At 39.2% G+C, this 17,269-nt stretch overlaps 1 protein-coding gene across 5 annotated transcripts; it reads left to right on the top strand.

Moving 5' to 3' along the window:
* Nucleotides 1-79: 79 nt before the first annotated feature.
* On the top strand, nt 80-16,784 carry LOC139636404 (perforin-1-like). Of its 5 annotated transcripts, none has more exons than XM_071504469.1 (11): nt 80-97; nt 1,432-1,473; nt 2,323-2,611; nt 2,720-2,799; nt 3,556-3,601; nt 3,735-3,874; nt 3,960-4,098; nt 4,819-4,899; nt 5,787-6,274; nt 6,365-6,458; nt 7,230-7,830. In XM_071504469.1, the coding sequence occupies exons 3-11, from the start codon at nt 2,342-2,344 to the stop codon at nt 7,443-7,445; spliced, it is 1,554 nt and encodes a 517-aa protein (XP_071360570.1). In that variant the 5' UTR covers nt 80-97; nt 1,432-1,473; nt 2,323-2,341; the 3' UTR covers nt 7,446-7,830. The 5 variants fall into 5 exon arrangements, with proteins under 5 accessions (XP_071360570.1, XP_071360569.1, XP_071360572.1 ...); XM_071504468.1 differs by lacking the exon at nt 80-97 and adding an exon at nt 520-628; XM_071504471.1 differs by lacking the exons at nt 80-97; nt 7,230-7,830 and adding an exon at nt 16,186-16,541 and having other exon boundaries at nt 1,333-1,473.
* Nucleotides 16,785-17,269: the final 485 nt, after the last annotated feature.

Raw genomic sequence — 17,269 nt, 5'->3', positions numbered from 1 at the left:
TCCGGCAACATCATCTGGACTAAATTGCTGGACATACCGACGTCCAAAATAATGAACAAATTTTTGGGGGATTTTTGAGCCGAATACCTGAAAAAAGGTAATGTTTACCATGTTCACAACAAGAGCATGAGGTACTCGGTCAACTTTTCTTCTTCGACCCTGCTGCAGTTTGTGTTGACTCAGCAACACGTGTAACAGAACCCCCGAGATGAAAATGCAAGATCATACCAGGCTCTCATGTAATTGAAAACATGTTGGATCAAGTTGATTGTCACTTCAAAAAGGCCAAAGGGCAGACAAAGTTCTAAGGAACAAGGACTTGAAGCACTCAGTAACACAACTTAATGCGATGTTCTGGCAACTTATAGGGGGGAAGATGAGGCTAGAAATACAGAACGATGAAAAATAGGTGGAACAGAAGAGAAGTCCAAAAAAACATACAGGAAATAAAACTACCACATATGCATTATCAAAAGGTACAATACAACTTATTTTACATCAAACAAGAAGACTGTTTATTTGTGACAAAAAAATCGTGGTTGAGAGTCTGATCCCATCTGGCTCTAGTGAAGATTTTTCTTGCACAATGAATTGACGAGACAGCCAGGAGAGGTTGCCGCAAAACAAGGTAAGCAGAGCCATTTGAATTCTGCATACATTTGTTGTACCTGAGTGCAGTGCACATCTGCCCAGTGAAAGGTAATATGTAGCCTCTAAAACTAATGTGAAAGAGTTCAATGTTATGTCTATTATGTCTATGTCAAAATGTTAAATGTTAAATTTGAGTAATAACTACCATAGGAGAGATATAGAGAGCACCTTTGATATTGCCTGTTGTGAAGAGGTGGGAGCAAACATTAAACATCACAAGGGTAAAGATACAAGTGGCAGAAGAGTAGGCAAAAGACAGGGATGGTTTATGGGGGAAGGCAAGGCATGATATAAAGATATTTATTTGATAAAATAAAAAAAAAAACATTAAAGGAAATGGTGAGGGCAAAGGGCAAAAGGCAGAGACCCAAAATAGGTGGAAACTCATAGGTTGGGATATGGAAGATAATGGTGAAGATATTGGTGGGGACCAAAACCAGATCATCCTCCATGGAGGAGGAGGTCAAGGGGGTGGTGAAGGTGATTTAGAGATGAGGTTAGAATGCATTTGATGTTCAGCTTCCAAGAAGATATCAGTACAAAAAAGCTTATAATGGTGGGGAGTAACTAGCATGAAAAATAGTGTCTTGGCAGCATAGGCAGGAGGTGTGACAATAGGAATGTCCAAACAAGTAGGCTCACAGTAGGACGGCGGAGCAATGGTATAAAAATTAGTGCACAATTGAGACGGGTCATTGTCTCAATTGTAAAGTGAACTCAGAAGACTGTTGGACTGTGGATTTCTGCCTGCTTCTTACTGGGTTTGTTTTCACATCTCAGACTGCCTTGAGTGTTGTTGACCCTGCACAGCCTCACCATCAAGTAAGCCTTTGTTTTCTTTGTCTAATAAATCAGTGAACTGCATTTGCTCTGCTTGTGTCTGCATTTGGGACCTGTTCCCTGTGTTCTTGGCAGCAGCTGTGACAGAAATGTAGTATAAAGTATCGTAGAATGGAAATACTCAAGTACAGCTGAAAGCATGTTCTTTCTTTTGACTGGTAACTGTTCACTGCCATGAATCAGTTATGTAGGATAAAGTACATAAATCTTTTCTCATAAAAATACCACTTTAATTTCAGAGATTATCCAAATTTTTTCTCGTTAATTTACGGCTTTAATTTCAGCGTTTTTTCCCCCCTCCACCTGGTTCCATAATGTTTTTATTTATTTATTTATTTTCCCTACAATGGCCCTAGAAGTTTTTGTACAAAATCAAAATTATCTGTCTGGCTAGGCACCAGCAGCTGTAATAAGTAGAAAATCCCTATTTGATATCCTATCCCTATTCCTAACCCTATTTAATTTCGGGAACCATTTATAAACAGTAGAATATTAGAAAAATAGCTTGTTTTCAGTAAAATTGCTGAATGTAATGTTGTGTTTTACTGTAATTTCAACTTTTCATTCGTAAGACAAAGATTGTGTTATTTCTTTTATCAATGACACGGTGCTGCTTCAGGATTTGCTGCTTTTCTCTGTAACATTGTAAATTTGGGTTTCTAACTGACTGATTATACAACAGTGATAGAACATCAAATAGCAAGAATCACTAACACTGTTTGCAACGCATTTGTTGGTTTCCAGTTTCATTGACAAAAATGTACATCACAGCTGAAATTATACTGACTGTGTCTTCTCTCTCTCTCTGTTTGTCTGTCTGAAATGTTTCAGTGTCTCTTTGACCCCTGCCATGCTTTCCTTTTCATCTCCACCCCCTCTCCACCTGAGTCTCCTCCTCTTTCTGTCATACCACTCCCCTGTGCTCTCCTGCCGCACTGGGGCCCGCAGCGAGTGTGAGTCCGCTCCCTTTGTACCAGGCTACAACCTGGTGGGGGAGGGTTTAGATGTGGTCACCCTGCAGCGCAAAGGAGCCTTCCTGGTCGATGTGAGGACTTACCTCACCTCAAGTGGCACCTGTACTCTCTGTCACAACCATCTTCAAAACAACATGTTGCAGAAAGTAATTAAAATACAGACTTTTCCACTATATTCAGCAGCAGCTTTACAGACATGTGTTCACAAACTGTTAATGTAATTCTAATCAAACTGTTCTCACCTTCATTTATAGTTGCCAGTCTCCGCAGTGGACTGGCACGCTTTCAGCCGATGTGATATTAGACTTGAAAAAAGTGAACACAACACTGTTGGGTATGTGATATTACAGTTATTCTACAATTAATACAAGTAATTTTAAATTGTTATGCTAGTGCCCCATGACAGGTCAGTAAATATCTCTAAACCAAAGACTGTAATAAAAATTGACTCTGGGTCTGAAAAGTGAAACCAATGCGGAAGTATCTGCGTTCTATCTAATGACCATCATGGGGTGACTCCACTGATTGCAAAAAGAAGTCCGATTGTATAGAAATCTAGATGAAAATGCCCCTACTCCTCAATTGATTTATTACCTCAATAAACAATTTCCCAATGAGTTTAAGGTCTGAATCGCTAGTTTCAAGTCTTCTTCAATACAGCATGATGCTTTTTTAATTATGGTCCGATTTAGAGGTAAATAGGCGATAAAACAGGGTATGCATTTGGGTGGGGCTACTGTGTGACTGACAGGCTGCACCACACACAGGGTCCTGCCTGACAATTAGGATAGAGTAAAGAGCAGGTCGGATCCACCCCTCACTCCTCTTCGGCTCCACCTTCTAGTCCAAATATGGTTTCCTCTGGTTTCAAAAAACCAAGATGATAACAGCCAAATTATTAACTTAACTTTTCAAAATGGCAGTCCACAAACCAGTGGGTGACATCACGGTGGGTTACCACTTGCTCTAAACACAACACAATGTTAGGCTAAATGAACTACACACATTACATTTATTAATATTCTCAATGGGAAAAAAACACATTAGAAAATAAAGAGATGATGTTTACGTTCTGTAATTTTGTCCACAGCTCATTTATTAGCAAATACACCTCTCAGGAGAGCCGTACGTGGGAGGTAGGACCCATCTCACAGCAACTGTTGGGAAGAAATTTGCAATATATCATATTATCATTTTTGTAACTGATAGATGTCTGATACCCAAAAGCGTCTTGCTTTTTTTTTTTGGCTTTTTTGTTTTTCTTATCAGATTGGCCTAGAGTTCCATAATGTTACGGCAAACCTGAGATTCGGAGGAACATGTTCCTCTGCATGTAAGTTTGCTACAGAAAGGAGCAGAGAGGACCGCTACACCTTCCACCTACACGCAATCACCTGCAGCCATTATAGGTAGGGTGCAGACTCCTGCATCACCACAGTAGGTCAGATTTTCAGTCGACACAGTTAAATTACTGTGCTGTTTCTCTGTGTGTAGTTACCGTGTGCCGACCAGACCACCCCTCAGCCCTGAGTTCAGTAGGGATCTGGATCTGCTGCCCAGTAGCTACAGCCCCTACACCAAGGCCCAGTACAGGCGGCTCATAGAGACCTACGGCACACATTATATCTACAAGGTTAACACACACACACATACCACTCTCTCTGTCTCACACCACTTTTATTTTCTTAAAGAGTGCTTATGTGAAACAACCTCTTCCTGGTTTCGTTCCAGAAATAAAAAATAACTCCCATAACTCCCAACAAATCCCATTGACATGTGTTACAAAGGTAATAACTAAATATCCATACATACACATAACCTTACTTAGTTCTGTGTTGTGTTACACTCCACATCTTTAGAGACAAAAAACAAAAACACAATCTAATATCTGTGGCGACCCAATACCTGAGTGATTAAAGTGTATGTCAAATTGGCATAAATGCTCTGAGCAGGTAGTCCCGGGTTTACTGCATATTCTCTTTCCTCATATTTCCTGTCTGTCTACTCTATCAAATACAGATGAAAAATAATAATAAAAACCTAACATGCTTTTTGCAGATTTTAACAAATTGCTTTTGTCATAATCCCTGGACCATTGTGAGTAAAGCATCACACCTTGGCACAAAGCAGGGGAGTCCATGAGCAAGTTGAAGGGTTGTGGTTAGTGAGTGCAGACATGTCCATGGTAACAGCAGGACAGAGAGGATAGAATACCAAAGACATTTTTAAACATCAGAGATTACAGCAAAAAAGTCAGCAATGGTGAGTTCTATGGACTAAACCATGCTGTTTGTCTTTCCAGTGCTCACAGAGTAATCATTTTTTATCTCATCAGGATTTTCCTTTATTTCAGGTTAATCTTGGGGGGCGACTCAGGCGAATCACAGCTGCACGTACCTGTTTGTCCTCATTGAATGGGTTCTCCTCAGTAAAGGTACATGTAGCCAAGAATAATGTTTGTACAAACATGCTCATCCTGCTTTCAAGAAATGCTTGTTTCTCTGTTTTAGGTTTGGATAACCAATCTGAGAAAGTGGGATGTACGTGGGTTTTAGTCCCTCATGCTAGACCATTGGCCTTCCCCATGTTTAAACACATGGGCACTGCCCACATGTGAGCTGACACAGTGCAGTACACAGTGTTCAAGTAAATGTGACCTTCCAGAATTTCCTGAGAGATGAGACCAGAACACAGGCCGACTGGCCATGGGGAGTGCTGGCTCAAATTCTGATCGGCCAGTGGACTCTCAAAACATCCACAAAGTTTGTTTATGCGATTGCGTATAAATCCAAAGCTGAATTCAGGCTTTCCTAGATGGGCTACAGTCAGGTCCCGTTTGGCCGTTGGACCATCAAAACAAAGTTTCTTAAGTTTTTGCCAGCTCAAATTGTCTTTACCGGCTCCCTTGGTGTCGTTTGTGCGACCGCAGACCAAGTCCAATAATTAATTTCTTTTCAAGTCCAACCGTGGAGCCAATTCTGCTCTGTCTTTACTGAGACTGAGAACCCTACGAGCTGCTAAAGGGCTCCAGCTTGACTCTGAACTGGTTTTCTTTCCCTCCATGTATAAGTAAGTTAATGCTACATAATGTTATAAGTGTGTTTTCATTAGTGACAGCTACAGTAGCATGATAACATTGGCTGACTTGCTGTTACTCATATTAACAATTTTTCTGCAAATGTTGCTATCAATGGCTAATGGCAATGCTATCATGGGTTGATGTTTGTGGTTAGATTGTTTCTTTCTAAAAAGCTAGACCATGTCAATTGGAGAAACACTCCATACTATAAATAACATCTGCTTTCTCTTCCTGTCATCTAGATAAACAAATGCTTGTCAATGGGTATAAAAGTAGGTCTGGGGAAGAGCAATTTATTCAGTCTCAGCAGGCCCTGCACCGACTTCCTTCAGAACCGGGACGTCGCCACTTCTTACAAGTCAGGTCTCCATCAACATCACATAGAGGTGATAGGAGGCAGAGATTGGGTGGGGGAGTTTGCACTTGACCGTAATGACTCCCTGGGCTACCTGAACTGGCTGACAACTCTCAAGGATCATCCTGATGTTGTTGAGTATTTCCTTATACCCCTGAATGAACTTGCAACAACAAGGCCACAGCTGAAGCAAGCCATTGAGGACTACATAAAAGACAAAGGTGTAATGAGGTCAAACGGTCAGACGTCCTGCAGGAGCGGCATCCCGAACCTGGATTCCAACTGCTGTCCTCAGCAAGCCTGGAAGGGAACACTGGAGGTGACCATCATTCGAGCCTGGGGTCTATCTGGAGAGTATTTCGGCACAACTGAAGCGTGCGTATAGAATAAAATAGATTGAGATTCAGAGGTGCTGAGAGGTGAATGTTGAGCATTTTGCTCTTTCTTGTTTTTGCCAAATGACAGGTATGCTAAGCTGTTCTATGGTGACATCAGCCGCACAACTAGGGTGATCGAGTCAGATTATCCTTACTGGAATCAACACTTTACATTGGGCAAGGTAACCACAACTGGTCTCTTTACATATCAACTCAAAGGTCAGCATTTTACATTTAGAAAACTTTAATCCCATCATTTGGCCTTTAGTTCTGATTCATATCTAGGCAAGAGTTACCATTTTACTTTTCTGTGTGTGGATATGATGGACAAAAAAGTATTAAGTAATGTATATTTATTGATTATATATTGCATCTTCCTCATACAGTATCAGTGATAAATTGGATAATACTTTATTTTATGGGTCCATAAGTTCTGTGTACCCATATTATTACCCTATTATTTCCAAATTATCTCATAAGAAGTTTCCTGAAAAGAACCATAATTTATACTAATTACAGGTAATAATGTATTATTAGTAGAGAGTGATCAGTTGGTACACTTCTAGTTGTTACTGGAGACTTTTATTTAGAGGACAGCAGATGAGCTACATATACAAAGTATGAAATGTTTCGAAAAACAAACATAGAATTCAAGTTTCCCTCCAGGTACTCCAGCTTCCTCCCACAATCCAAAGACTAATTGCTGACTTTAAATTGCCCCTAGGTGTGAATGTGGGCGTGTCTGGTTGTGTGTCTCTATATGCTGGCCCTGCAACAGATTGGGGACTTGTTCAGGGCATACCCCATCCTTGCCCAATGTCAGCTGGGATTGGCTCCAGGCCCCCTGCGACCCTGTAAGAATAAATGGTATAGATAATGGATGGATGGAGTGATGGACTGATTCAAAGTGTATTTAACCTCATCCACGGTATGTTTAATTAATTTTTTTGTAGGTGGACACAAACTTATGGTTGACATTTGAGGTCTGGGATGAGGACGTGTTTTCTGATGACTTCTTGGGATCATGTACTGTTTACCTGAGACAGGGGACACACAGTTTCACCTGCTCAATGGACGAAGGCGGAGGCTTCAAGTTCCAGTACAAGCTCACTTGTGACCCTCACCTGACTGGAGACAAGTGCAATGAGTACAAACCATCTCCACTGTGAGAAAAATTAAGTGTGATATTAAATCTGATTACTTTCTTAAATTTGTCACTAAATGTAAATATATATATATTGTCACTGAATAGAGGGCACACAAAATTATAAATCTTATAAAGTAAAGTGATAATAAATGGAAAGATGATGGTATCTGATCACTGTTAAACCATATGGTGATTTAGGATTGACAGTGGGATTAGGATTACTACTACTACGACTAGGATTAGGATAGATGGTATTCTTTGGTTTACATTTGAATCACAGAGAACATCTTTACAGTTGTTGGTGAGTTTAGTTATGTCAAAACTGTCAAATCCTTGTAACATCTGCACTAAGAGCAACGTGTTTGTCTCCTTTCTCATGCTCATAATAAAGTCTATGAAAACATGAACTCCGTCTTCAAGTGTCTTCAAGTACAGTAGAGGTTTCCAACAGGTGCCTTGCAAGCCACCAGTAGCTCACCCACAGGTTCAGAGAGGACTCTGGATTTAATACAAACTTAAAGCAACACAACCTCACTCAGTACATCTACTCTAAATGCAACTAAATAAAATACACAGACATACCTACCCCTCCTCAACACCGGTCAAACGAGTTACAATGTTTGTATACGTCAGATATACTATAAGCCACATGCAGTGCTAGAAACTGTTCCGGATAACGGAACAGATATAAACTAAACTTTTCTAGGAAACAGGAAATATTTTGCCTTGAATTAAGTGGGTTAAGCTGTGGGCTTTTTAGCCCATGTTTGTTTACATTTTGGAAAATGGAATGAACTGAATTAGCCATTTCAATTTCCTGATTGTTATGTACTGACAGCTATCACTGGATTTCTTATTAAGGAGCTTCTTTTTTCTCTGACTTCTAAACAGATTTATGGATGTTTGTCTGCAGTGGTGTTATCATGTCTGTGTATTTAGGTTTAACTGAATCAAGACTCAGATTTTTGACACTAATGTCTGGTGTGAGTTTCATATGTTTTTGGTACAAAATGTGAGTTTTGGATATTGATATTTGATTACTTGTTAAATTATCTTATTCATCTGATTTGGTTTGGAGATTGTTTTATATGATATGTGAATAAGAGTAACCAGTAATATAAAACATGAGTAGCTCTTTGTCTTTGTAAGCACTCCTGTACTTTAAATACTGGAAATTTGACAGAACAACTGAATGAACAACAAATTTCCTCGTGGGTTGGGGAAATTTAGTAGCTATGCCTGTGGTTGGCATGTTTGTTTTGACTAGTGACTCAGCATGAATACAGCTGCCTCAATCAGCTTGATTACATTATTTGTTTGTCTCTCTAGCAATCATTTACACATAAAAACATGGCAAAATAAGGCTGAGGTTCAAAAATCCCAAAGTTATCCTTTCATGAACCAGACCCGGTGGTCATTGGTCCGGTGGTTGAAACTACATAAGTACAGTCCTGCATTACCTGTAGAGTTAATAGTCTCTTGAGAGTCTCACATCCTGGGCTGTCATTCTCCTCACCTCTATCAAAATATCTAACGCGGGTGTGCTTGAAATACCCTGCTGAGACTGGAGAAGGTAATAACTTCTTTTATATATCATTATTTATCAAACCCAGCTTAACCTCATTTCTCAAAAACTACAGTGGTTAGCAATACATGCACCAGCAACTCTTACAACTGCCTAAGTAACAGGAAATGGTAAATACTTTGAAGATCAGATATAGAAAAACAGCTAACTCAAACTGCTTGGTAAACATCATAAATGTCAGATCAACCACAGGAATTATGGGAGAGGAGTATCCAGGTGGACAGACTGGTTTTACACCTGTAGAATATGTTTATCCAATATGTTTATCCAGAGTCATATATAAAATAATTACCATTTCTGTCAAAATTTGACATAATTGCTGTGTGAAGTCTTGAGTAATAGCTTAAAAGTGTTTTGTGAGGTCACACTGACCTTGACCTTTGACCACCAAAATTTAATCAGTTCATCCTTGTCCCTTAAGGTAAAATAAACAGAGCTGGAGAAAGACTGTTGATATTTGAAATCAACAGCAACACAAATACACCCTTTACATCCTCTCAGTGCTTACATCCCTTACATCCTTTCAGTGCTCTGTCAGAGGCTCCGCCTCCCAAATTCACACACATTGCCAAACACATTTGGCAAAGCACAGCATGGTGGAAAACTAGAAAGTAAAACGAATGTCAGTAAACAAGTAATTTAATGATACCAAACACAAATGTGACACCAATATCTGCTTGCTAACTCATAATTTTCACTGTTTACAAACAATGAAAAATTTAGAGAAATGATAATAGCTTGTTTTGAGCAAAATTGGTAAGTGTAAATGTTTTACTGATTGTGAATTCAACTCCTCATTTGTAAGAGGAAGATCGTGTTATTTCTTCTTTTATCAATGACACAATGCAGACTCAAGATTTGCTGCTATTCTGTTTTATAACACTGTAAACTTGAGTCTCGAACTGTTGGACAAAACAAGAAAATGTAAACCAAAGTGGTAGCAGTATTTCATTAAGTGTAAATTGTGAATACTTACATACATACTTATTTTCCCTGACAAACTTAATGTGTACATGGTGTGATGTTTGATAAAATTTCACCCTGCAAAGCAGCTCCTATCAGTCCACGAAAGGTGTAAAAGAAAACTAAATACATAGTGGATACAATGAGTGTAAACTGGGAACCGAGTGATCATACAACAGTGATTTGTTTTTTTTTCCAGTTTTCGTTACCTTCATTGATAAACCTGTACGTCACAGCTGAAATTATTCAGATTTTTGTATCTTCTCTTTCTCTCTGAAATGTTTCAGTGTCTCTTTGACCCCGGCCATGCTCTCCCTCTCATCTCCACCCCCTCTCTACCTGAGTCTCCTCCTCTTTCTGTCATACCACTCCCCTGTCCTCTCCTGTCGCACTGGGACTCCCAGCGAGTGTGAGAACGCTCCCTTTGTGCCAGGCCACGACCTGGCAGGGGAGGGCTTTGATGTGGTCACCCAGCAGCGCAAAGGAGCCTACATGGTCGATGTGAACACCTACCTCACCTCAAATGGCACCTGTACTCTCTGTCCCAACGCTCTTCAAAACAACATGTTGCAGAAAGTAATTTAAAACAGCAAGGCACAAACACATACTCTTCCAGTATATTCTTCAGCAACTTACAGACATTTGTACACAAATTGTTTGTTTATGCACTTCTGACTAAACTGTTCTCACCTTCATTTATAGTTGCCAGTCTCTGCAGTGGACTGGCACGCTTTCAGCCGATGTGATACTACACTCGATGGAAGTGCACACGACAGTGTTGGGTATATGATATTATTCCGTAATATCTTTTAAATTGTTATTCTAGTGCCCCACAGGAGGTCAGTAAATATCTATAAACATGCAGCTTCCCTATCACAACATGCTTAGTAATACATATTTTTGGTAAACATTTTGTCTTCCACATCCAATACTTGGGGACTACCACTTGGGGACTGTCAGCCTCTCTGTTCTGACACAGTATATGCATTTCATAACCGAGACATACATATGAATGCTAATAGTTAATAACCTCCTTGGCCTTGGAGGTAATGCTTTTTTAGAATTGTTGGTAGTAAGCTTGCTAGTTGGACACATGAGGAAAGCATAAGGTCCAGAAGCGCGGGTCTTTGCATCATCGTACAACATCGCACATCCACATCAAACTCTGTTGTTAGACATATTTGAGCGAGCCGTGACTTCTGAAACTGAACTTGGAAGTTCTTGTTTCACTTTGTCTCTCTAGTAATGCACACTCCCTTCATTTGTAGAGAAATCTAAAACTTGACAAGTCTGCATTGCCTCGTAACAGTAGCTAAGCTATGATTGTACTATCACTGATTTAGGGTTTAACTATAGCTGTGTTTTCGCTCTGCGTCACTAGCTGTGTCTGCCCTTACTGTTGCATTGCAAAGCACGGCTCCTGTCACCTAGCAACCTTAACAACACCTAATTTCTTTTTCATATAACCGTGTGGTTTTTAGGCCTTTAGTTTTAACTGTTGTACCTTTAGTGTCTTTGCTGTCAGTGTTGTTTGCTGCTGTGTTATCTTCATTACTGTAGCTCAATTAATCTTGAGATAGGTTGGGCCATGAAGGATCCCACTAACGGTACAACTGTTACAACTATGCACATTGGTCAAGAAGATGTGCTGCAGGGATGGTATATTTTTGTAGGCAAACTCAGAAGTTAGCATCACCCTGGTTCCCTCAACAAAAAGCCAATAGGATTTCTATACCTCCACGTTGGCGACAGCCACGGCCAGAAGCATATTGTTTTTCTCCATGAATGTACATATGTCTCATGGACATGATATCAGTGATGGACTTGACGAATTTGGCACAAATATTCACTTGGACCCAAGGATGAACTTATTAGTTTTTGGTGGTCAAAGGTCAACATTGTGTTGACCTCAAAAAACACAATATCTCAGTAACACCTTGAAGGAATTTCTTCAAATTTAGTAAAAAAAAAATTTCACCTGGACTCAAAGACTGGCTTTTAGATTATTGCAAAAAATAAGCTCTGGGTGACAAACAAAAGTTTATGATACTTACACGCTTTGTTCAGCAAGATAATCTTCACATATCATAAATACTTCTTTTATGATTTTTGAAGCATAAATACAGTTGTAAAAAAGCTAACGATAGTCTATAAATGAACTGCATGACTTCAACGTCGCCACTGTTAAATTTTCAACTTGCAGTTTGATTTGATGTGTTAGTTAGCAAGGACGCATCTATAAACACAGCAAGGTTGTAAAGATGGACTGGTGAGTAGATCGCTGTTCATCTTCGGCCTGGTGACGTTTAACAACCACAGCAACCTCTGTAGCCTCATTTAGCTACTTGTTAATAACCAGCCTTTTAAGACATGAAAACTTTAAAGATATCAGGACTGTGGTTTTTATTGACATATTTTATGTCATAGAATAAAACAAAATGTCTTGAGCTTGTGTTAACCATAGGCCTTTTTTCAGGCATCTGGTATCTAACTAAAATCCCAGTCTAAAATCCATAGACTTTGAGATGGGGGAACCAGAGGTGCAAAAATGTTAACTTAAAAAATCCTCTACATGGTAGCATGTGTCTGCACAGTTGAATTTGTATTCACAGTATCTGACTCAGATACTGATTTTGTTGTCCCATTTGCATTTCTGCATGATGTTTGACATGAAATAGATGTCTGATGTACAGATATCCATTAGCAGTGCTAAAATGTTGGGACTAACTTTTAGTGGACAACTGAGCTCTGCGTGGTATGGCCTAATAAACTGAATTAAGTATTTATTGTGTGCAGTTCAGCCCCTGACTTTCCAACACAAGTTTTCTGTGTCATTCCCAATTTTAGGAAAGAGTGTTACGAACGCATAATATGCTAATGTGGATATAATTCACTCTGAATATTAATAAGGGTGCTATCATATTACACACTCCTGCTGTCACTGTATTGCTGTTCCTCATTTACCAAACTTATTGCTAACTATTAATAATCCAAATTATCTATTCTCAAAAACAAAGAGATAACACTTACTTTCTGTAATTTTGTCCACAGCTCACTGGCTAGCAAATATAAATCTCAAAAGAGCCATACCTGGGAGGTAGGACCCATTTCACAGCGATTGTTGGGAAGAAATTTGCAAGGAAATATCATATTATCATTTTTGTAACTGATAGATGTCTGATACCCAAAAGCCTCTTGCTTTTTTTTTGTTTGTTTGTTTTTGTTTTTCTTATCAGATTGGCCTAGAGTTCCATAATGTTGCGGCAAACCTGACTTTGGGAGGATCATGTTCCTCTGCATGTAAGTTTGCTACAGAAAGGAGCAGAGAGGACCGCTACACCTTCCACCTACACGCAATCACCTGCAGCCATTATAGGTAGGGTGCAGACTCCTGCATCACCACAGTAGGTCAGATTTTCAGTCGACACAGTTAAATTACTGTGCTGTTTCTCTGTGTGTAGTTACCGTGTGCCGACCAGACCACCCCTCAGCCCTGAGTTCAGTAGACATCTGGATCTGCTGCCCAGTAACTATGGCCCCTACACCAAGGCCCAGTACAGGCGGCTCATAGAGACCTACGGCACACATTATATCTACCAGGTTAACACACACACACACCATTCTCTCTGTCTCACACCACTTTTATTTTCTTAATAAAAATCAGTTTTTAGCGGCTTTTAACAAACAGCTTTTGTCATACTTCCTTGACCATTGTGAGTAAAGCAACACACCACAGCAGCCAAGGGGAGTCCATGAGCGAGTCGAAGGGTTAGTTCGTTCACACATGTCCGTCGTAGCAGCAGGACAGATAGGAGTGAAAACCATAGATGTTTTACACAGAAGAGATTACAGCTAAAAAGTTAAGAAAATTACTTTAAAAAACAGCAATGGTGAGTTCTATGGACAAAACCAATCACCACACTGTTTTTTCTGTGCTCACAGAGTAATCATTGCTTAAACTTAACTTTGCTAAAATTACAAAGGATATGATTTCTAATTAGTGGGTGCTATAGAAGATGCCAGACTGACCTAGAAATGAACAGCAATCCTCAGGAACACACAAAGGCTGATAAAAGAAATACTGAAGTGCACTGAGAAACATAAGCTAATGGAGTCGACTCCACCAGATATGATATCATGACTTCAGCCCTCTATTTCATTAAAAACAAATTACATCATGTTTTTTTTTTGTTTGTCTCATCAGCTTTTTCCTTTATTTCAGGTTAATCTTGGGGGGCGACTCAAGCGAGTCACCGCTGCACGTACCTGTTTGTCCTCATTGAACGGGTTCTCCACAGTAGAGGTACATGTAGCCAGTAGTAACCTGTTTGTACTAACATGCTCATCCTGGTTTCAAGAACTGCGCATTACACATCTGGACAAGTTGGCAGATATGTTTCAAATTTTGCTGTACAAAAATGCCAAAGTTATGTTGGAGGTAATTCAGAGTCAGTGTCTCTATTACACAGCTTGTCCACCAGAGACCATTAACAGGAATATTTTTTTTTGCTGTAGCCAAATTTAAAGGATCCTATTAAAGAATGTTTGTTTTATGTCTAAATATCAGCAAATATTTTATCAGATTTTTAAAAATTCAGATGTTGAGATTGTTCTCAAAGATCCAGTATTAGTCTAGCTGTAATTTATTTGATATTGTCACTCTACACTAATATCTAATATTGTTTAATGCCTAACTTTTTTCAGCATTGTTCAGAAGCATTTAAATGATTTTTTAAATAAATGAAGCTGGTTCAGGGAGACACTGTAAATACACAGATACACTTACTTTTTCTCACTTTTCAGAATAAAGTTAGCTATTCTACTGCCTTAAAACAAAATAGCATATGGCTTAGTGATTATAAGAGTGAAACATCAGCCTCTTACATAATAGTTTTATTAGAGACAATTTGAGTATGCATTTAAACAGATGACAAATAATATTTCACTTTCTTTCTAAAAAGCTAGACCATGAGAGAAACACTCTGTACCATAAATAACATCTGCTTTCTCTTCCTGTCATCTAGATGAACAACTGCTTAACAATGGGTATAAAAGTAGGTCTGGGGAAGAGCAATTTATTCAGTCTCAGCAGGCCCTGCACCGACTTCCTTCAGAACCGGGACGTCGCCACTTCTTACAAGTCAGGTCTCCATCAATATCACGTAGAGGTGATAGGAGGCAGAGATTGGATGGGGGACTTTGCACTTGACCGTAATGATTCCCTGGGCTACCTGAACTGGCTGACAACTCTCAAGGATCATCCTGATGTTGTTGAGTATTTCCTTATACCCCTGCATGAACTTGCAACAACAAGGCCACAGCTGAAGCAAGCCATTGAGGACTACATAAAAGACAAAGGTGTAACGAGGTCAAACGGTCAGACGTCCTGCGGGGCAGATGTCCCGAACCTGGATTCCAACTGCTGTCCTCAGCAAGCCTGGAAGGGAACACTGGAGGTGACCATCATTCGAGCCTGGGGTCTATCTGGAGAGTATTTCGGCTCAACTGAAGCGTGCGTATAGAATAAAATAGATTGAGATTCGGAGGTGCTGAGAGGGAGCATACTGTGGATGTGATGTATAAAAACAAATATTAATTAATTAGTTCTTTTGCTCTTTCTTGTTTTTGCCAAATGACAGGTATGCTAAGCTGTTCTACAGTGACATCAGCCGCACAACTAAGGTGATCGAGTCAGATTATCCTTACTGGAATCAACACTTTACATTGGGCAAGGTAACCACAACTGGTCTCTTTACATATCAACTCAAAATTCAGCATTTTACATTTAGAAAAATTTAATCCCATTGTTTGACTATTCATATCTAGGCAAGAGTAACCGCTTACTTTTCTGTGTGTAGATATGGTGGCCAAAAAAATACAAAATGGGATTTACAAATGTGCCACTTGTGGTGCCACTGACAACAACAGGATTTGTAAATTCAAAAATAATGTTCTGTAAATAATGTAGCTACAGTCATTGATTATGTACTGCATCTTCCACAGTACAGTATAGGTGACCTTGAGACTGTTTGGAGGACAGTTATAAGTATGAAATGTGTCAGAAACAAAACAGAATTCAACACAAATGTAGAATAAAGTTTCTAATTATAAATAAATAAATACTAAACATTTCAGTGGGGCAATGATGAACTGATTCAAAGCGGATTTAAACTCACTAAGGGTTTTTTTTTTTTTTTAATTAATTTTTATGTAGGTGGACACAAACTTACAGTTGACGGTCGAGGTCTGGGATGAGGACGTGTATTACGACGACTTCCTGGGATCATGCTGGGTGTACCTGAGCCAGGGGACACACAAATCAACCTGCTCAATGAGCGGAGGCGGCTTCGAGTTCCAGTACACTCTCACTTGTGACCCTCACCTGACTGGAGACAAGTGCAACGAGTACAAACCATCTCCAGTGTGATATTAAATCTGATTACTTTCTTTAATTTGTCACTACATGTAAAAATATATATATTGCCACTGAATATAATCAAAGGGAAAATTAAATTATAAATCTTATAAAAGTAAACTGATCATAAGTAGAAAAAACAGGCTCCTGGTTTGGGTCTGTTTTTACTAACATTCTGACTCAGGAGCTAATTACTGTTAAACCATTTATTATGTGACAAGAACTGACAGTAGGTTTGTTTTGGATTTTGGTGTTGAGGCTATTCTTTGGTTTCCATTTGAATCACAGATTACATCTTTTAGTTAAGTCAAAACTGTCAAATCCTTGTAAACTCTACTGTAAGAGCGACATGGTTGTCTCATTTCTCATGCTCATAATAAAGTTTATGAAAACATGAACTCTGTCTTCAAGTGTCTTCAAGTACAGAATAAAGCTATGGAAACACTTTTGTAACTTGCAAAGCAACCAAACTTCAAACAGCCTCTACAACTTGCAACAGAGAATTACTTTTAACAGTCCATGCTTACTTTTCTCAATAAAACACAGACAAATAGAAGATGTGTTTCTGTATAAAGCAGTGGTTCCCAATCTGAAAGTCCAAAAACACTCAGATTTGAAACAAAATAATATGTTTGTTTAATTTTTCTTGATTTTTCCTTTACGAGCCTACAGCCATATTAACAGCTCTGTGATGCTGTACTTGCTGTATTTGTGATGCTTTGAGCTATATGCTAACTTGCTCACAGTGACATTGCTAACAATGATATTTAGCAAGTGTAATGTTTACTATGATTACCATCTTATTCTAGCATGTTGAATGTCATCAGCTTTGCAGCTATTACGCCAAAAACTACTGTGTCCTGGACAAGTTTTGACCTGATTA

Source organism: Trachinotus anak, unplaced genomic scaffold (assembly GCF_046630095.1).
Source record: "Trachinotus anak isolate AG129_WGS33_773 ecotype Australia unplaced genomic scaffold, CSIRO_AGI_Tana_v1 ptg000019l, whole genome shotgun sequence".
Classification (NCBI taxonomy): domain Eukaryota; kingdom Metazoa; phylum Chordata; class Actinopteri; order Carangiformes; family Carangidae; genus Trachinotus; species Trachinotus anak.
The sequence above is the reverse complement of the archived record's forward strand: the minus strand, read 5'-3'. Positions and strand labels throughout refer to the sequence as shown.

Bases quoted from the DNA above. Each gene is read 5' to 3' on its own strand.
- LOC139636404 (XM_071504469.1), top strand. From the start codon at position 2,342: ATGCTTTCCTTTTCATCTCCACCCCCTCTCCACCTGAGTCTCCTCCTC. The intron at 4,099-4,818 runs GTTAACACACAC...CCTTTATTTCAG, and splicing joins GCACACATTATATCTACAAG to GTTAATCTTGGGGGGCGACT. The intron at 4,900-5,786 runs GTACATGTAGCC...CCTGTCATCTAG, and splicing joins ATGGGTTCTCCTCAGTAAAG to ATAAACAAATGCTTGTCAAT.